This window comes from Falco biarmicus, chromosome 4 (genome assembly GCF_023638135.1).
Source record: "Falco biarmicus isolate bFalBia1 chromosome 4, bFalBia1.pri, whole genome shotgun sequence".
Lineage (NCBI taxonomy): Eukaryota > Metazoa > Chordata > Aves > Falconiformes > Falconidae > Falco > Falco biarmicus.
Genome location: NC_079291.1, coordinates 28,834,558 through 28,852,178, shown reverse-complemented (window position 1 = coordinate 28,852,178; position 17,621 = coordinate 28,834,558). Strand labels below are relative to the sequence as shown.

The 17,621-nt window shown below is 40.1% G+C and overlaps 1 protein-coding gene across 1 annotated transcript in view; it reads right to left on the bottom strand.

The window, feature by feature from the left end:
• Nucleotides 1-17,621, bottom strand: part of MACC1 (MET transcriptional regulator MACC1) — a 64,933-nt gene that overhangs the window by 14,920 nt on the left and 32,392 nt on the right. The window contains exons 2-3 of the mRNA XM_056333952.1: nucleotides 3,993-4,146; nucleotides 2,189-2,296 (exon numbers count right to left, since the gene is read on the bottom strand). Coding sequence (XP_056189927.1) covers nucleotides 2,189-2,296; nucleotides 3,993-4,146 — 262 coding nt within the window. The remainder of the gene's footprint in view (nucleotides 1-2,188; nucleotides 2,297-3,992; nucleotides 4,147-17,621) is intronic.

Below are 17,621 nucleotides of genomic sequence, written 5' to 3'. Positions count from 1 at the left end.
AACTGCTCAAGGCACCAGTGCCTAATGCTGTGTTCAGCTGCACAGAGAGAGGAGTTGCAAGTCTTCAACGGAGTGTTGGGTATCCTACATGCTGAAGTTACCGTGTCCCAGAAACAGAAGCTGGAGGAAGTAAAATATTCGAGTCTTTTTGTGTACTCATTAAATTGGTGCTATAAACCAAGCAATCATTTAGTGACTTTCCCAGAATCTTCTCACTGATCCTATACATAATGGGGTATAAATGCTTATGGGAACAGATACATTAAGACATATGGTTAAAAAGAAAAGAAAACAAACAAGCAAACAAAAAAGACCACCAAAAAACGGGGGAGGCAGGGGGAGAGAAAGGGTTAAAATAAACCAGAAGTTTTTCTGACTCCATCCACAGGATACAATAGTCAGCTTTGTTCAAGAGTCTGAAACATTGCAGCCTGTTACCTCTGCAGCAGTAGCTGCAGCCTAAGTAGATCTCATTTTATCATGTTTAAAATGAGGGGGGTGGGGGGCAATGGGATATGCATTGGTCCTGCTTTTACTGTGGCTGTAAGAAAAAGAATTTCCAGTTACAGTTCTAGTAGGTGAGTTATGGGAAAAAGGAAGCATATCTTACATCAAAACATTACTGCATAGAAAGCCTGCTATCTGTTTCCATTGCCATGGTTTAAGACTTTCTTTTTTCCACTGCAAATGTAAATTGGTACTTTTTGTTCTTCCCACAAGAGCTGCCTTCAGCTAATGGCAATCTGTTCAGGTGCTGATTTGCACTCAGGCAGGATGCAAGGCTGAGGTCAGACTAAGCTCAACTGTCACCCAGCCACTCCGCTATCACAGGGCTGTACGGACTTTCAGGTTCCTCTGTTACCAGAAGTCTCAGATGTAGGCCTTAGAAGTCCTGATTTCAGATAGCAGTGAAAGCTAGCCTCCAAGACTAATACTTTGCAGCTTTTGCTATTAATACCCCACCAGAACCAAACTGGGAACTAGAATACCTCCTTAATCCCAACATCATAATTCCAAGATCTGACATCCCACACCTGTATAAAAATATCACTATTCCCTCTGTTTCTGATAAAAGACAGTATCTTTGATAACATGTACCGATTCCTTCAAAGGAAATAAATTCTGCTTTGCTGCTGCATCTCAAAATGCCGAAAAAATGAACAAATTGTATGAACACGGAAGATTTTTATCCCAGCCTTCTACTTCAGGGATTGGGGAGGTTTAATCACACCAGTGTAGGGCATCCATAGTCTAAAATCCCAATAAATGTACAAAACCAAAGTCTACTTTTTACAATACCAGTGTATTTGTTACCAGCACTAATGTCTAACTGATGACTTATCAATCAATTGAAATATGAATCTAAGAATAGTTCTTTAAATAGTTAAACCACCCACAATTATTTCAGTAGCTGTTTGAAGTAGGAGGCAGCAATGATGCAGAAAGAGCACAAGAGTGCAAGTAGATGCACAGGGGCTAAAATAGGAAACCCATGGGGAAGGGGGAGGGAGAGAGAAAGAGAAAGAAAAACAATCTCTTTACACAGTGGGAGTATATTGACAGGGGCATGACAACAAGTTTGCATATGCAAGTTTTATAAACGCTAAGAATTTCTGCAAATAGAACAAGCCATTTCCTAAAAGTTCCCTCTGGGAACTCCTTAAAACATTCACCACTAGCCTGGCACAAAGACAGAAATGGTGGATGCTGAAAAGGAAAACCACTTTCAAAAATAAGCTCCCCCCTGCCTTGAAAGCATTCCTTGGTATGAGAGCATGATGAGGGAGCCCTTGTGACTGAGGCATATCTTCAGGCCAGCCAAGAAGAGGACGAGAGAAGGGGGGAGATTTAAACATTCCTGGGCAAAAGATGACCACATTTGGTCAGCATGTCAAGGGATGTGGGAAATTCTGGGGACAAACTGTACACATGCCATCGGGTACCGGGCAATGTGCCTCCTGAACAGTTACATGATCTGACACCAGAGCTGGGTCCCGTCTCTCCTGCGTCCCAGCCTTAGTGATCAGAATGCATAAATCCCTAGCACCTTCACAGACACTAGGAAAATAAGAAGATCCGATGCTCCCCCTTTTCCATGGGTACATTCTGTGATAAAATAGCATCCCAAATGAAACTTTCGATAGGACAACCCTATTAATTAAGAACCCATCAAATCTAAAACACTTACCTGGACAAATCCAGACAAATGATCATTCACAAGAGAAGAGAGATGAATGCATGTGGGATATAAAGCTATGCTGATCTGTGGCAAAAGGAAAGGTATGAAACCTTTTTGCTGCAAAAAGAGGAAATTATGTATAGGAAGAATCAGAAGCTAAGCTTTTAATTTGCTGTAGGTACTGAGTAAGAAATATGTAAACTGACAAGTGCTTAATGGCACAAAGAATTATTTGACTGACGGCATGTCAGCTCACAGTGTGAAGTGAGCAGAGAATGAAGTGAAGAGGTAGGAAAGAGACCAGCTATGGCGATGACCAGTGACTGCTGAGGGATGTGGCATTTTTCTATATGAGGGCAAAGAAACAGTTTGCCAGGTGCACTCTGTGTTCAAGCCCAGAGTGTGCTGCTCAGCCCTTAAGAGCAGGGGACTCAGGACCCAGAGTGCTGCTGGCAGGCACATTCAGCACTGTAACAGGGGAAGCAAAATGCATTAGAGGAAGAAGAAAGTCTCAGGAAGAAAGTTCAGCTTCGCAGAAGTCAAGAGACAGATTTGCTGCAAATGGCATTTCTGCATGTGATGCCTCCAGAAATCTCTTCCAGGTCTTTCAAAATTCAAGACTCCCCCCACCCCCCCCCACCCCACCCCTCTACTGGAGAAAACATATCCTGATGTGCTTAAAATAGTGGCAAGGAAGAAAATTAAAAAAAAAGCTCTGCCCTCAAAAATGAGAGGGAACACATTCCTTTGTGTTTTTAAGGTATCAACATCTCAGAGCAAAACACTACCAATTTGTCTTTCATTCAACATTAACCCTGTTCAGCTGTCTTCAAGAGCAGGTTGTATTAACAGCAGAGGTCCCCTGTGGCAGTGTCTCCCCATGGACTCCTACTTGCCCCTTACACAAAAAATGCTATTCAGCCATACCGTTATTCATAGTGATTTGCGGACTTTTTATCTAAAGGATGAAACTTATGCATTTGCAAAGACAAGACAAGCAACACAAGCAGGTGATGGAGATATGCCTTATTCCTCAGGCTCACTTTCAGCTGTCATGGGGAAAAATAACTTGCTAGTTATATAGCTTGGGTCGTTAGACTTACTTTACAAGTTTATTTCTGAAAAAGGAACAAGGTATATTCACCAGAATCTTAAATACATTGTTCCTGGTCTGAACAAATACTAAGTATACTGAACTATTTAAATTCTGTTAAATAGAAAAGGAATTCTAAAGAGAAAACCATACACTGAAGAGATGGTTTCAGAGGGCACTACACAGCAGCATCAAATCAAAACCACTGCCCGTTCTCAGCTTTTAACATGTTTCTACATAAGCATTAGTTACAGTAATAGGTCATTTTTTAGCAGACCCTCTGTACTTGTGGCCTGGAACTGCTTTACACAGCTCAGAGTTTGGTGAGAGGCAGTTAGGCACAAGTTTACCAATCTTTGATTACAGGGCTGAACTGTGGTACTGTAGTTAGTGATTGTAAAGGAGAGCAAATGAAACCTTCAGTTGAACTGATAAAGTCTTTGACTTACTCCCTTAGCCTGGTGCATGTGAGGCAGTCAAGGAAATGCAACTGTATCTCATTCTGAACAGAGACAGAAATGGCTTTTAATGTTCAGCCATGAGAGATCTCAACCCTATATTACCTATTTTACTAATACTCGGCAGTAAGAATATACTAAAGGTAATACTTTAGTATAACCCTGTTACTCGTCACTTTACCTATATGATAGAAGAGCATTTTCAATTGAAATATGTACTAGTTTATTCTGTTGTTAAGTAGTTGCCAAGTTTGATACTTACTTTTTCAAAGTTCTGAAGATTTGTCACCCCATGGGAACTGGGAAGCCATTCACACTCCTTCCTGAAGGGTTTAAGCTTACTGCAGACCCAGCGTATGTCTACACTGCTGCTTGTAACTGATGTAATCGCTGCTCCTAATACTTCATTTAAGCTACTGTTAAAGGGTAGAGCTAGTAGTCTCAGCACAACAAAAATGGGATCTGAAGTGGGTCACCCTCTCAGTAGATTTCCACAAGTTCGCAAGTGGGTTTTTACAGTCTCTGCTCAGTTCTGCACAACCCAGAACTGACTGCTTTACAGCCCCGCTTGGGGAACACTCTGCAAGCAAAAATGACTATACTATAGGCACTCCCTTTACAAGGCAAGTCTCCTTCCTTCCAATCCACACAACTACGCTTCTAAAATTGCTTGTTGTAAGCGTGAGAGCTAGAGCATTTCTTTTCAATTATAAACTTTACATCTGGGTATATCGCTTTTCAGAAGACTCAAGAATATGTAGTGAAGTTTTGATGTTGTCTTTGGGGTTTCAGCTACCACTCTGAAATACTCCGTTGCTTCTCTTTGGCCTCAGGAAGAAAGAAATATGTTGCCTTCTACTTACATTGCTAAGTATCATTTTAAAGAACAGGAAATGGAGAGTAAAGATGTCACTAAAAAATGAATGAAAGGAGCCAACTTTGTACAACTGAATTGTAGTATTTCTTCTTTTTGCTGAACAGAGAAAGCTTTGCAAGTTTATTAGCTTAATTCTTCTATGAATTCATTTCCTTACCACCTCTCAAAAACCTCTAAAAAAAATAACAGTTAAAAATCACACTGGATTCTCACTTATTGTATGTAACCCTACCTACTTTGGAAGCACAGTTGGTTTCTTGGCTTTTGGAGGTCCTACGAAACCACTTCTGGATCCTTCACAGAGATTGTAATACTACAAGTTATCACTGGCTGTGATACCAACAGTTATTCCTTCAAAATGGGTATTGAAAGCACTCTGTAAAGAACACCTTTTATTTAGCAGTTTTGTTAAGCAGTAATTTTCCATTTCTAGGTGCTGCAGGTGCTTCAATGCCACCATAATACACGCAACACTGAAGAGCAAAGGCAAAGCCTCTATGTACCGTGCTCTGCATGCAAACTACAGCCCTGCTGCCCATCCTTGGTTATTTTTAATGTTTGTTAGGATGAAACAAAAAACTCAACTGTCAACATTTTTGAACAACCTAAAGGAGTGGGAGCAACTGGGAATCTCAAAATCTCTGCTATTTATACCCTTGTGAACTATAGCTGTGATCACAGGTTTGTAAGTACAGCATGGCTCCAAAGTACTCAACATATGATTTTGTTACCCTGATTTCTTCTTCTTTTTCTATCAAATTAGACTTTTACTCCCATCCAAGTTTCATGCAGAAGTTACACAGGGTCTTGAACTGAGCAGCTTGCCTGTTAGTGGCGAGTAGAGACAAAGCTTTAGACACCTGCACACTAGCTAGATTTAGAGAGCACTCCCAGCTCTGCTTAGTATTTATTATGCTTGTCCCTGGGAAAGGCTCATGTCTCTGCCTGTTAATGCCAAAAGTCAGCTTTGCAGAGGGACAGATGTGAGCTGTGGTCTTTGAGGGCAGGAAGCTGTGGTGGGAGACAGAAGTAGCAGTAGCATTAACAGTGGTGAGTGATTTACAGCCTCAGAGCTAACATCAAGGATAATTAAGGAAATTAAAAAAAAAAAAAAAAAAACAACAACAAACAGAAAGCCTTTTTTGTATGACTCAGAGTCACAGGGGCATGACCAGAAAAAAAAAAAAAAAGAAAAAAAGAAAAAAAAAAAGTCTTCCTCCATCCCAAAGACTTGATTTTGGCCACATCTTACTGTTTAACAGTCTTCCAGTTATATATAGAAAACACCACTATCCATCCAGAAAACACAAAGAGGATACAGTTTCCAGAGAATCAAACTCAGGTTAAGTAGCAAAGTAGTTCTTAATCAGGAACTGACAATCAGACACTTATGAGTTACATGTTCCATTGAAATAATTAATTTAAGGGCTCAGCACAGGCAGGGGCAAAAACCCTCTTGACTTTCAACATTTAAATGTCCCATCTGAACCAGTGCTGTGACGACAGAAATCCTACAAGAGCTGGGCTCTCTTCACAGCATCAGGGCAAAGCAGAACATGCCAAGGAACTCACCTGCAGAGAAGGGCCAGTGTTTAGTTGCTCGTAACTTTTAAAGTTCTCAAAATTATAACTGTAATTAACAACAGGTTTTAACCACCTGTATCAGCTGGATATGTTAAAAATACGTAGGATGGGTTTTCGATGTGGCTGACACTATGCCAGGACCCACTCTTGAACATCCAACTGTGGAACTAAATTGCCTGTCAGTATGCTGCATGGATACTGACACTTTATTTTGGACAGAGGTAGATTGAAGATGAATTGGCAAAAATGCAGCAAGAACCTTGAAGGAAATCAAACCTGATATCCAGGCATATAAAAGGTGCCTTTACTCTTCTGGTTTCAGCAAACTGAGGTGAGTGCCTGGAGAAAGATACCAGGGGACACTGCAGTGGGCTGTGCTAGTGAAGAGACAGGGAACTAGAAAGGGCTCTTTCCATAAGCATGACAGACTTCTGCTCCTGTGGAGGGGAAAAACACATCAGAAAACCTGCACTGTCAGGTGAACCTTCTCATATGGAACCACTTTGGTGTTGGTTGACTTGGTGGAGGGACAAAAAAACCCAACAGAAAACAAAACAAGAAACCCCACAAAACATACAGCACTACCACCCCCCCAAAAAAAGTTAACACAGCAATACACCTGGTGAGTTTGTTTTGCAGTGTTTAAACTATGTCAGGCAAGATTTCAAAATGTATAAAGGAGTCAAGAAGAAATCCCAGTTGCCGGGGGGGGGCGGGCGCTGAGCAGAGACTGGGACTCATGTCAGTCACTTGTTCCATTTCTTCTGGGAAACATAAAGAGAGATCAATACTGAGAGGGCAGAAACGACAGAAGATGGGCAACACGTGACCAGCTCAACACAGAAAAAAAATAATAAAACAGGCAACCACCTGTGTTGGGAAAATAATTCCATTAAATATCATAGAAGAAAGTAATTTCATTTGGCAAGGAATCCTCTGGTTCTCATTAGAGGTTAGTTTAGAGAGTTAATAACTGTAAGCCTAATCATTCTTCAGTGCATCCACAAATTACATTTTACTCTACTTCACTGACCACATAACAGACACAGGAAACATGTAACAGCACAAATAGTATGTTTGATAGATTGTGATAATATTTACAAGGGAAGACTGATACCAGTTTTTTGTGTATTGATCTGTTTTGACAGAAGAACTTGTTTAACAGTCCTTGGCACTTCAGGAACACAGCAAAGAAAGCATCAGAGAAGGAGTCTTAATCACAGGAACACTTTCCAAGGTATACTGCAGAAAGTGCACCACTTCTTTGTTGTTTTTTATGGCAACTACAGTCCTCAAAGTTTGGTTGGAACTCTCCTCCAGCAGCAAGACATCATCGCATTTAAAACATTTGTGCCTGCATTGTTAATAATTGGCTGAGCTGTCAATTAAGCTACACCTGCCAATATATTAGTTATATTTGACACTTTAATTTTGAAGTGAGGTAGGCAGGGATAGTCATAAAAATTTATTTCATTCTCTAAAAGCCAAACCCAGTACCTGTCATTAAATTGCAGGCTCTCCATTCCCTTTACATAGCAATTATACATGCTCTTGTCAAGCAAAAAACCTCCTTATTTCTATCAAATGGGATTAATGTTTAAATGGATAGTTTCTCTACTAATGAAGGACATTAGAATCTCTGAATTGTACTTTTAACAACTTCTGATTAATAGTATTAATACTTTTACTTGCTGAAACAACAGGACTGCCAGATCAACTCTAAAATGGTGGTAATGGTCTAGCAACAAATAATGAAGTCAGAAGAAGATAAACTTCCATGCAATATCAGATCCCATTTAATCCATCTCTGATCACAGAAGACTACATATTTCAGAGGAAGAAATAAGAAATCTTACATATGAAAATGAGGAAAAGCTACTTCCAGTATTGCTGATAGTTTTTTAATGGAAATGGGAGTGATTTGATCTTCAAAAAAACCCAAACAAATACATCGGTCTACAATATCATTGTGAACCTTCTTCTAAAGGAATGGTCAAGCTCAATAAACCTGAGACAAGTTCACAACAAATTGCATGCCTTTATGTGTCTAAATTTAGTTCTTAAATCTACCTGCCTTACAGGCTCATTGATTGGACCATCTATTCCTACCTATTGAGAAGAGGGCATCTATACTTTTGTTCCTTACTGTTTGATATGATAAGGAGAATAACATGTCCAATCTCATCCATTTTTATGCAGCAGTGACAAAGTCACTTTTCAAAGATATTATCTTCTTTTTCAGAATTGAAACTAAGAATTGTATGAGACAGTTGTTCCAGAACTCCTCTTCCTCCAATCCCTACGTTGTTTAACCACATTCATTGTCTCCATTGTACCACAGCATCCAACTGTCTTTCCAGCACAGTTGTCCCTCTGGTGATGCATACCGTTAGCCTGGATGCAATACCTCAATGGAAAGCTAGTTTTCTAGCCAGGAAAACCACACTATTATATTGTGATAGATAGTATTACCCACTCGAAGCATTTTAAGGCTGTGTATTCCCTTGTCCTGCCTCCCTGGAGGGCTCAGAGGCAGAAATCATTCCTGAGGTTCTCACCAGTTAGTTGGCAGACCTCCAAAATCAGTCAATGAACTGCTCGTACAGCAAATCAGAGAAGTCCCCCACGCTAGCCCAGGCAGTCCTATGCTGAGTTTAATCTTCTGTTGTCTCTATTCACCCCCCAAAAGCAACAGCACAGCTCCAGCTTGCTCTTCCTAACAGCCCTACCCTTCAAGCTGCTACAGGCATGCTACCTTCCCACTGGTTCTGGTTTTTCCTTCTCAGCCAACATCACTGACTTTTTGAGGGCAACTTTTGATGAAGCAGCTGAGAGAGCTGCACTTGCTCAGGAATAGCATGAGCAGGCACTATAGACAGATGGGTGCCTGCCCATTCAAGAAATCTTCCCCACTCAACTCTATGACACTTTTCCATGCCATTTATCATGAAGAAAGCACTTAATGTTACTTCTTTGCATTTAATATGGCAGTGGTGAAAGGAGAAAGAAGGCATAAAGCTGTTGCTTGCTTCTTTCTTATTTCCCTCCCTAACACCACACAAGTGCTCTGGCTACAACACTGTAGGGAGTGTCTGTGTGGAGGGAATTAGTACAGGACAGAAAATGAGGGAGTCAGTAGCTCAAGCTCCACTCAAGTCACATGTCAAAGGGGAGAAAAAAACCCAAAACCAACCCCTAAATTATCATAAATTTCATCCTTTTATACACAAAGAATAGTCAGATTAGTTGAAGAAAAATTTTCATCTGCCTTAAAAAATCTGGATGATATCCTCACATAAAAATAATGGCTGGAGTGATGTAGTTACAAATTGCTTAGAAGGTTGGGCTAAGCTCAAACTTATCAAATTCCCAGACAATGCGTCTCAGATAACCTTGCAGAAAATCTTCAGGAAAACTATTCAGAAATGCTATGGATTATAGTTCATCAGCTTGAAGTCTGTGCCCCATTTTTATTTCATTTATTCTGCCTTAGTAAGCTTTATCATTTTTCAACACAGCTGAAGTTATTGCCTTTCTAGAAGCAGAGGGCTGCAGATCCATAACTCTTAGATATAATCACAGCAATTTCAATGTCTTATCTCCATCTTCACCCCTGGACTGTCCCTGTCATCCCCCGCTCCACACACACGCACCAAAAAAACCCTAAAATATCCACCATAACTCCAGTCAGTCCTGCATACCTTCAAGAATTTTTACATGCAGTAAATTCTCTTTTTTTTTCACTGATATGGCAGTCTATACTAGACCTGGCCACTGCAGCTTTGTGAAGATCCTGGTGTCAATCCCTTCTTCTGCCTCACCCTTCACAGACACCAAGCATGCTCACCTTCTAATTTCATGTAGACTGAGCAATCTCAGTATTTTATGCTGTTAAGTCTCCAAAAAGGCTGCAGTTCTTTGACCTTGCTGGCTTCCTACACAGAAAAACCTCGGGCATCATTTATCATACAAAACTACCTCTGCAGCATATGATGCTCCATTCACTAAAAGCAATAATCACCTGGTACATGAAGTGAAACTGCTATATAGGTTATTGTCAGACTACAGAAGTTACAGAATATTGATTTGAGACAACTAGGATATTTAAACATCATGCAAAACCACATTAATTTCACAACTATTATTCTGAAAGGGAATTTTCATGCACTGCCTAGAGTTGAAGTTTTTCTGGCTGCCGGTCTTGCAGAAGGGGAGGTTAATCTCTCCCTGTTGGAGGGAACTACCAACAGTGTCCCATACATTGGCTGTAGCAGACTGAAAGGAATAGACAACCATCTCAAATATCATCAGATAGCCCAGTGCACAAAGTCCCTACAGGTACCAGCACAGGCCATTTCATTTGGGATCAATGCTTCTGTGAAGCTGGAGTTCCTCTAGCTGGCCAGTTTCAGTCTAATCAGTTATAGCAGAATAACCTTTGCTTCAGACAGAAAGAAACCAGGTACAGGGTTACAAGTGAAATAAACTGAAATCCAGACCATACTTGTAACAGCTTTTCAGTACTTTGACTTTCCTAATTAGGAACCTGAAGGTACATGCTATGTGTTATCTCAGAGAATTCAGCCTATTCAGCAACACCTTCCAAATGCCATCCCTAAAGAAACACTTTTTGTGGTTTCATCTTCATAAGTTTATTGCCCTTGCTGCATTTGCACCAAAATGTGGGAGGAAACATTCACAGCTTTTCCAAAAGGTCACTGACATTGATGATCAAAGCATTTCCCTACCCATCTCACCTCCTTGGCAGCAAGTCTTGAGTTTTGCACCCTTAACTAGCTCCTACCTCTCAAGATGATAAGGGTTCAAAATGTATGTTATGTGAAATATGGCAGAATTGTATATGCAAAATTCTACTGTTTGTTTTTTTTCTAACCAAATCTGTTATTTTATGGGTTTTCTATAGAGACCAACATACAAAACACATTTACAGTGCAGTTGAAAGACTGTTTAGATCAATGAGCTCACTCCTACCATAATGTATGTATCCTTGCCATCACTGCCAGAAGCTCCTTGATTAAAGTATACAAGTGTTATAATGTGCACATATCATTTTAACTAAACATTGAATCAACCACACACCCTGATGTATGTTATTTTGCTTAAGATGCTTTTCCTTGGCTATAGTGAGACAGGAAACTCTTGTTATATCTCTTTGCTACAGACACATTTTCCTGGCTGTGCAATTTAATGGATGAGATTTTCACTCTCCTTATGGTAATTATTCTTCTATGTTTCAGGTCATCGATGATTACGAGAAGATATTAGTGGAACATAGGATTCTCCAACAAAAAGCTGTCTAGTACAGAAGGAAAAGAAAAGCATGAGGTATGAAAATAAAAACTCAAATATGCTCTGCTTCCAAAGCTTCATCTAAACATTAATTTGTCAATTATTCTTGGAGATGCATGGTCCAAATGTTGCCCAGCATGTAATTTAGGTCAGCTCCTGACAGATCGCAATCCAGGGTTATACGTGGGTAGATTGGTTAGTCCATAACAAACAGCAATGTACAACTTTGCTCACAACTGGAATCATCATGACCTAAAAAACTTCATCAATGTATTGTTCTTCTGTTAGCATTTTTCTGTTAGCTATTGTCTAGCTATGCCACATCCACTGGAAGTGAGAAGTATCAGTCAGCAGATCATCAGAAAGAACATGTAAAGAGATCTAATTCGGTGCAATTCCTAATCTTCAGAATTTCAGGATATTTCACCCAACTTCACACCAAGTAAAAATGACCATATGCCCAGACAGCTTGACAAACATAGCTATACAGTTTGTTCTGTTGTGAAAGTTAGTTCAGATAATTTTTTACAGTGCAAATTCATCTTATATTGCTGATTTTAGCAAGATTTTACACTGGTAAATCAATGTCTGTCATCATCATTCTGCATGCTGAATCACTGGCATCCACACAAGTAATTTTGTTTCTGAGTTCTCTAGAGAATAGCATTAACAAAACCCTAAGGTTTTACCCTTAATCCATTAACTTTTTGCCTGGAGGGAAAGAGATTGAGCTTTTGCTCCCCTTTCTCCATATTAGGAGAGATGTGATTTGCCACCTAAGAAATGTGCAGGTGTTTCAGCCTCCCAGATCCACCTGTCCCAAGAGGAACAGGGCTTAAGACACACAGATTTCGGTACCACAGGTATAGAAGCTCAAAACCTGGCAACTCCTATAGTTGCCAGACTGTTTCAGAATCACTAGATTTATTCACAGATTTCAAATCCAAAGAAACAAAGCAATCATCTTTATTCTTCCTATGCAGAATCAAGGCCATAAACTTCTACCTAGCTGTTATTCTGCAGTTAAACACTTTTTAATTGAACTGAAACCATTACAAAAAATAGTTCAATTTTGAGCCCCAGAGCTGGTGTCTGGTTCTGTTGGGACCCAAACCAGGGGGTTCTTTTACATTTCCATTTCCTTTTCATTTATATCCCGGTAGAACTAGCTAGAATAGCATCCCTCTGATAAGCTTTGTACAAATACATAGCAAGGACAACCTGGTCACAAGGAACTGATTGTTTAACGCACAAGACAAGGAAGGGCAGGGATGGGAGGAAAGCTGAGACAGACAAGTTTACGAATGGAAAGACTAAGACACAAAGAGACCAATAGCCCCATTCCAGCATCTTCCACCTTTAATGTTAAAATTGCGTAAACATGTGCTAACCCCTTAAAAATCTGACTCCAAACAGCTTGTCCCAGACCACTCACGAAATCAGTGACAGAGCCCAGAATGTCCAAGGGCCATGGGAAGAAAACTTTCACCAAGACCACAAGGGCTTTGAAATGACCACATAAATATCACAAGAGGCCTTCTCTGTCTCAAAGTGTTCACACCCTGAAATGACAATTAACTGGAGAGCAAGGCAGGTATTCATAACACCTCCTGACAGCCTTTGGCATTGCTAGGTTTGGCCTCCCTTTCCACCTATGAGCAAAAATCGCATACCAAAATCAGATACACATCAACTGTAACTGTAGCTACATATAACAGGTAGCAGAAAATTACTAACATATACACACACGCCACGCGTTGTTTTCTCTCTTCCATGTTTTCATTCGCCTGGTAAGACAACTGACCAGTAGCCAAACTTAGACATCTGAGGTTATTTATTCCTTTTTCTAAAAAAATGACATAAATAAATAAGTCACAGTGATGGTGAATGCAACTTCCATTAAGTTCAGACTCCAAGCAAGTTGTTATTCTGTTTCTGTTACCGTATACTACATGAGATGAGGAAAAGTCTAGCGAAATTTTTACTTTTCTGGGGAGCACATCAGTAGTGTATACAGTATACAGTACCTCCTGCCTTTGTGTTTTGTGACTGGAGTACAATCATTACCTTTAAAAATACACCAGGGAATTCCAAGATATGAAAGGTTCTCACATATTTTCCAGATAAGTAGCACTTCTCTGCTCAGCCTTAGTAGTATCCACCTGACAGTGCAAGTCAGGCAAGTAACTGTGAGTGGGATCCAGCTGGCAAAGCATAAGTACCTGTGCTCTCTGGCAGACAAAAAGGTAATTCTGAGAGCCATTAAACACACCTTTTACTCTCCACTGATGAGATAAAGAAATTATGTTATTTATGTTAGGATGATGCATGCACTAAGCACATACAACTAGAATCACATACATACCTCAGAGTCCAAATAATTCTGAGTGCTGCAGAAAAAAAAGCAGTTATCTCACTGGGGAACCACACTAGTTTCCCACACTCTCCTGAAAACTATGTGTAGTTTAGCTTGAAGGCTTTTAAGTTTGATTCAATTAGCGTAACCCATGTCCTGTGTCCCTTCTAGCTGTAGGACTAGACAGCTTTGCTCATTTTCCATTGGAAAATGAGGAGACAGGTTTGAGTTTAGCTTTCCTCTTCTCACCCCTTAAGAGACATATTATGAACACTTCAATCAGAAGTTGCTTCTGCTGAGAACTGTTAGATAAAAAACGAGATTTTATCAAGTATATTTGTGATGTTATTCATTTCACTTGATGGTTGTACAGAACTCGTTGGAAGCAAGTTAACAATTCCAGCACAAAGCTGAAGAATTAGTGTCCACACTAAAGAACAGACCAAATTTCAAATACGAAGAAAGAAAGAAACAAAAGAAAATAAGTAATCACTGAGTAGCACAACAAACTTGCATTACGCATGTTCGTAGTATAATGTCACATGCAGCAACAGGTGACAATTTGTGCGGCAGGAATTAGGGCAGTACAAGGAATAAATAGAGAATTCTTCTCTGCTGCATCACAGCCCTCCTGCCTTTACAGAGATCCTGTTAAATTAAGACTAGTGTATCAGAAGGAGTAAACTAATAAAAAGGTTATAATCACATCATAGGCTTTTCTTCTGGGCTCAGAATTGGTATTGCATGAAATCATGTATGAATAAAACCAAACCATCCAAAAGTCTTGCCATCTGCCTCCCCACCAGTTATTTCAGCAAAGTAATTTCCTTTTAATTACACAGCTTAGTATATGTAGAAATACAGCTTATTCTCCACATAAATACGTATCCAAAGTTAGTCCTGATTAGATCATAGGACAAAAATTAGGCTGTAGGATTTGCCACTGATGTCTCACAAGCTTCGAGTCTACTGGAGAAACTTTTGGGGGGTTTTCACAGTTGTAGGCTCAGATGAGAAATCAAACAATTTCTCATCAAGTTGTTGAACAAATGTTTTGTGATGCAGCCTATTGCAGCCAGTGGGAAAGGAGCTGCTTGCTTTGGCATGTTTGCAAGATGACTGGCACAACGGACAAGCAATGCTGTTGGCAGTTCAAATTAGTAAGTAGAGATGCAACCTGAATTAATACCATTTTATCTAACTAGAGGTCACTGCAGATTAAGGTATGAGCCAATACATTTAAGAAGCAATTTAAATACTTCCGAACTCACATTTAACGCAGGGAAGTATTGTGCCTCCATGGAGAGAGAGACAGAGATTAAATAACAAATTCAGAGCAAGCCTGGGATAGAACCAGGGTCAAGTATCCCAAGTTTTTAAGGTATCAGACAAGAGACAAGATCATCTGGCATCGTGCTTGTGGCTAAGCATGCTCTTGGGGATGCCATCTGACTGGGTGGTTGGCTGTCTGTCTGCTCCAGAAAGCAGCAGTCCTACATCTCCTTTGCATCTACACTGGTGCTTATCTGGTCTCACAGGGAGCTGGCCCAGGCGTGATGAGTCAGTGTTCACCTGTGCTGGCCTGTAGGAAGTAATGGCAAGGTATGAGAAAAGGGACTACCCCATTCAGCAGCAGGTACCCATTACAGCAGCTTAAATATAGTGCAAGAACTCACCCAGAGTAAAATGGCAGCTCCCTATCTCTCAAGTACATTGCAAAGAGGCACATAAAGATTATCAAGTACTCCAAATCTCCAGTGAAGGCAGACTTCCTCTAATAATTCAAAAAGATCCTTTCCCCATTGAGAAAGCTGAAGAAAATGGCAAAGTGATTCAACTATTTACATTTTGGACTCAAACATTTGTCATCCAGAGTCTTTTGTAAATACATATCCCAAGCAGACCTAGAGGACTTTCTTCTGGGCTGCTAGAATACTCACTGTGTTTCCAGAACATTTCAGCCTCCAGAGTCACTCCCACAGCAAGGGGGAGGCAGCATTTGGGGGCATATAACACAGCTTTCAGCTAAATAATCAGCCAACTTCCTGAGCAGGCTGGCTTCCGAGGTGAAGGTCAGCTCTGCAAGGAAAGGACTCCTGCTGTTACAGAAATTAAGCAGTATATGCCTGCTATAAAGTTCCTTGAAAAGAATGTCTGGATACATCCAAACCTTAAAGCTTTTTCTCTGCACCATGAGGACACCAAAACAGAGCCCAAAACATCACCTGCTGCAAGCTATAACACTTCTTTTTTTTCAGTTTTCTGAAGTTTTCAGTGGTTCAAAGCCCCGATTCAGCTTCACCACTGCTCCTTGTTAGGGAGGTGCTCCAGTGCCTCCACTTATGGAAGTATACAGTAGATACTTTGAGTGAATTCTGGAGGGCGAGAAGGGAAGGTCGACAGAAACTGATACGCATGTTTGCTCACAGACAAAAATTACTGAGGTTATTAACACTACAGCAGATATGAAGAACTACTGGAATGCCTAATAAATTGGACAGCATAAGATTAAGTTTGCTGTAGATAAGAACAGGAAGAGGTGCTTTCAGAGGAGCAATTTAAAATTACTCATACCTGTTGATTTCTAAACTCGTTGTAGATTCTTAGAAAAAGCTCAAGTATGATCCTCAGCGGTTTAACAAGGCTGTTTGCTCAATGAGCAGAAATAAGATACTGGTCTGTACTGAGAAGCAGATGAAAATATGGTAAAATATTGCAGAGCCAATACATATATATGTTTTCCATGAGTATATGACCTCACATTTACTCTGGAATTCACTTTCTGGAAATTAAACAAAAAAAAACCCAACCAAAAAAAACCCCAACCTACTCCTGAAAATAGAGTTGAAGGAGATTAACTGAAAAGAATTCAAGAAAGAGGGTAAGTGATGAGAGGAACAGGCTTCCATGAAAGAAGTTAGAAGAGATAGATGACCAAATCAGACTAAACTTTTTGTGGTAGCAGCACAGTATGGGAACATCAGAAGAGGGATGTTATTGAAATAGCTCATTTTCTCCTCTCCAGTCATGTTCCATTTCCCATTGTGGGATCTGTGAGGTAACTTAGGGTCTTATGCAGCGTTTTGTAGAAGGGATGGGAGACCCTATAGCTCCAGACAAAGCCATGCTTACTCTTTTACTATTTTTTATTTGCAAGTACACACCATAGCTTGTGGTGCCCAAGTTTAATGTACTGCAGCTGCTGCTACCATACAGTTCAGCCCTTCAGACAGGAGGACATCATTCAGAGACCATCAGATTAGGCTGACTAAATGGCTGTTCTGTCCAAAAAGCCAGTCATCTGGCTTTTACAGCAACATGATTTATATTGCTGCATTCTATGTGCTTTTGGTGTTTCTTCCACCTACTTTGTATTCATATTTCAAGGGTAGACTTCCCTGCAGGGGCTTAAGCCAAAGTTTACAGTAGCATAAATGTGTAGTTTCTCAAGAAGCTTGAGTTTATCTGTTACGAAAAATAGAGAGGAAAGGCATCCAACTTCACAGGTAGTGAATTTCAAAGTTTTTGTTTCCTTGAATACCCTTCATAGAAATCTCTCAGAGACAGCCAACCAAACACAAACGTTCCTGGACAACAGGCTGAAAATCACTATAATAAAGAGTTAAAGGGAGGCTGAATTGTGCAGTTGAATCCAATTAGCCATTCTCATAATGAGGGGAGAAAGCGAGGGAAGAGAGACAGCACATTTTAAACCAAACATTTATATTCTCAGTAAGCCTTCTATTGCAATGTATAATTAGCCT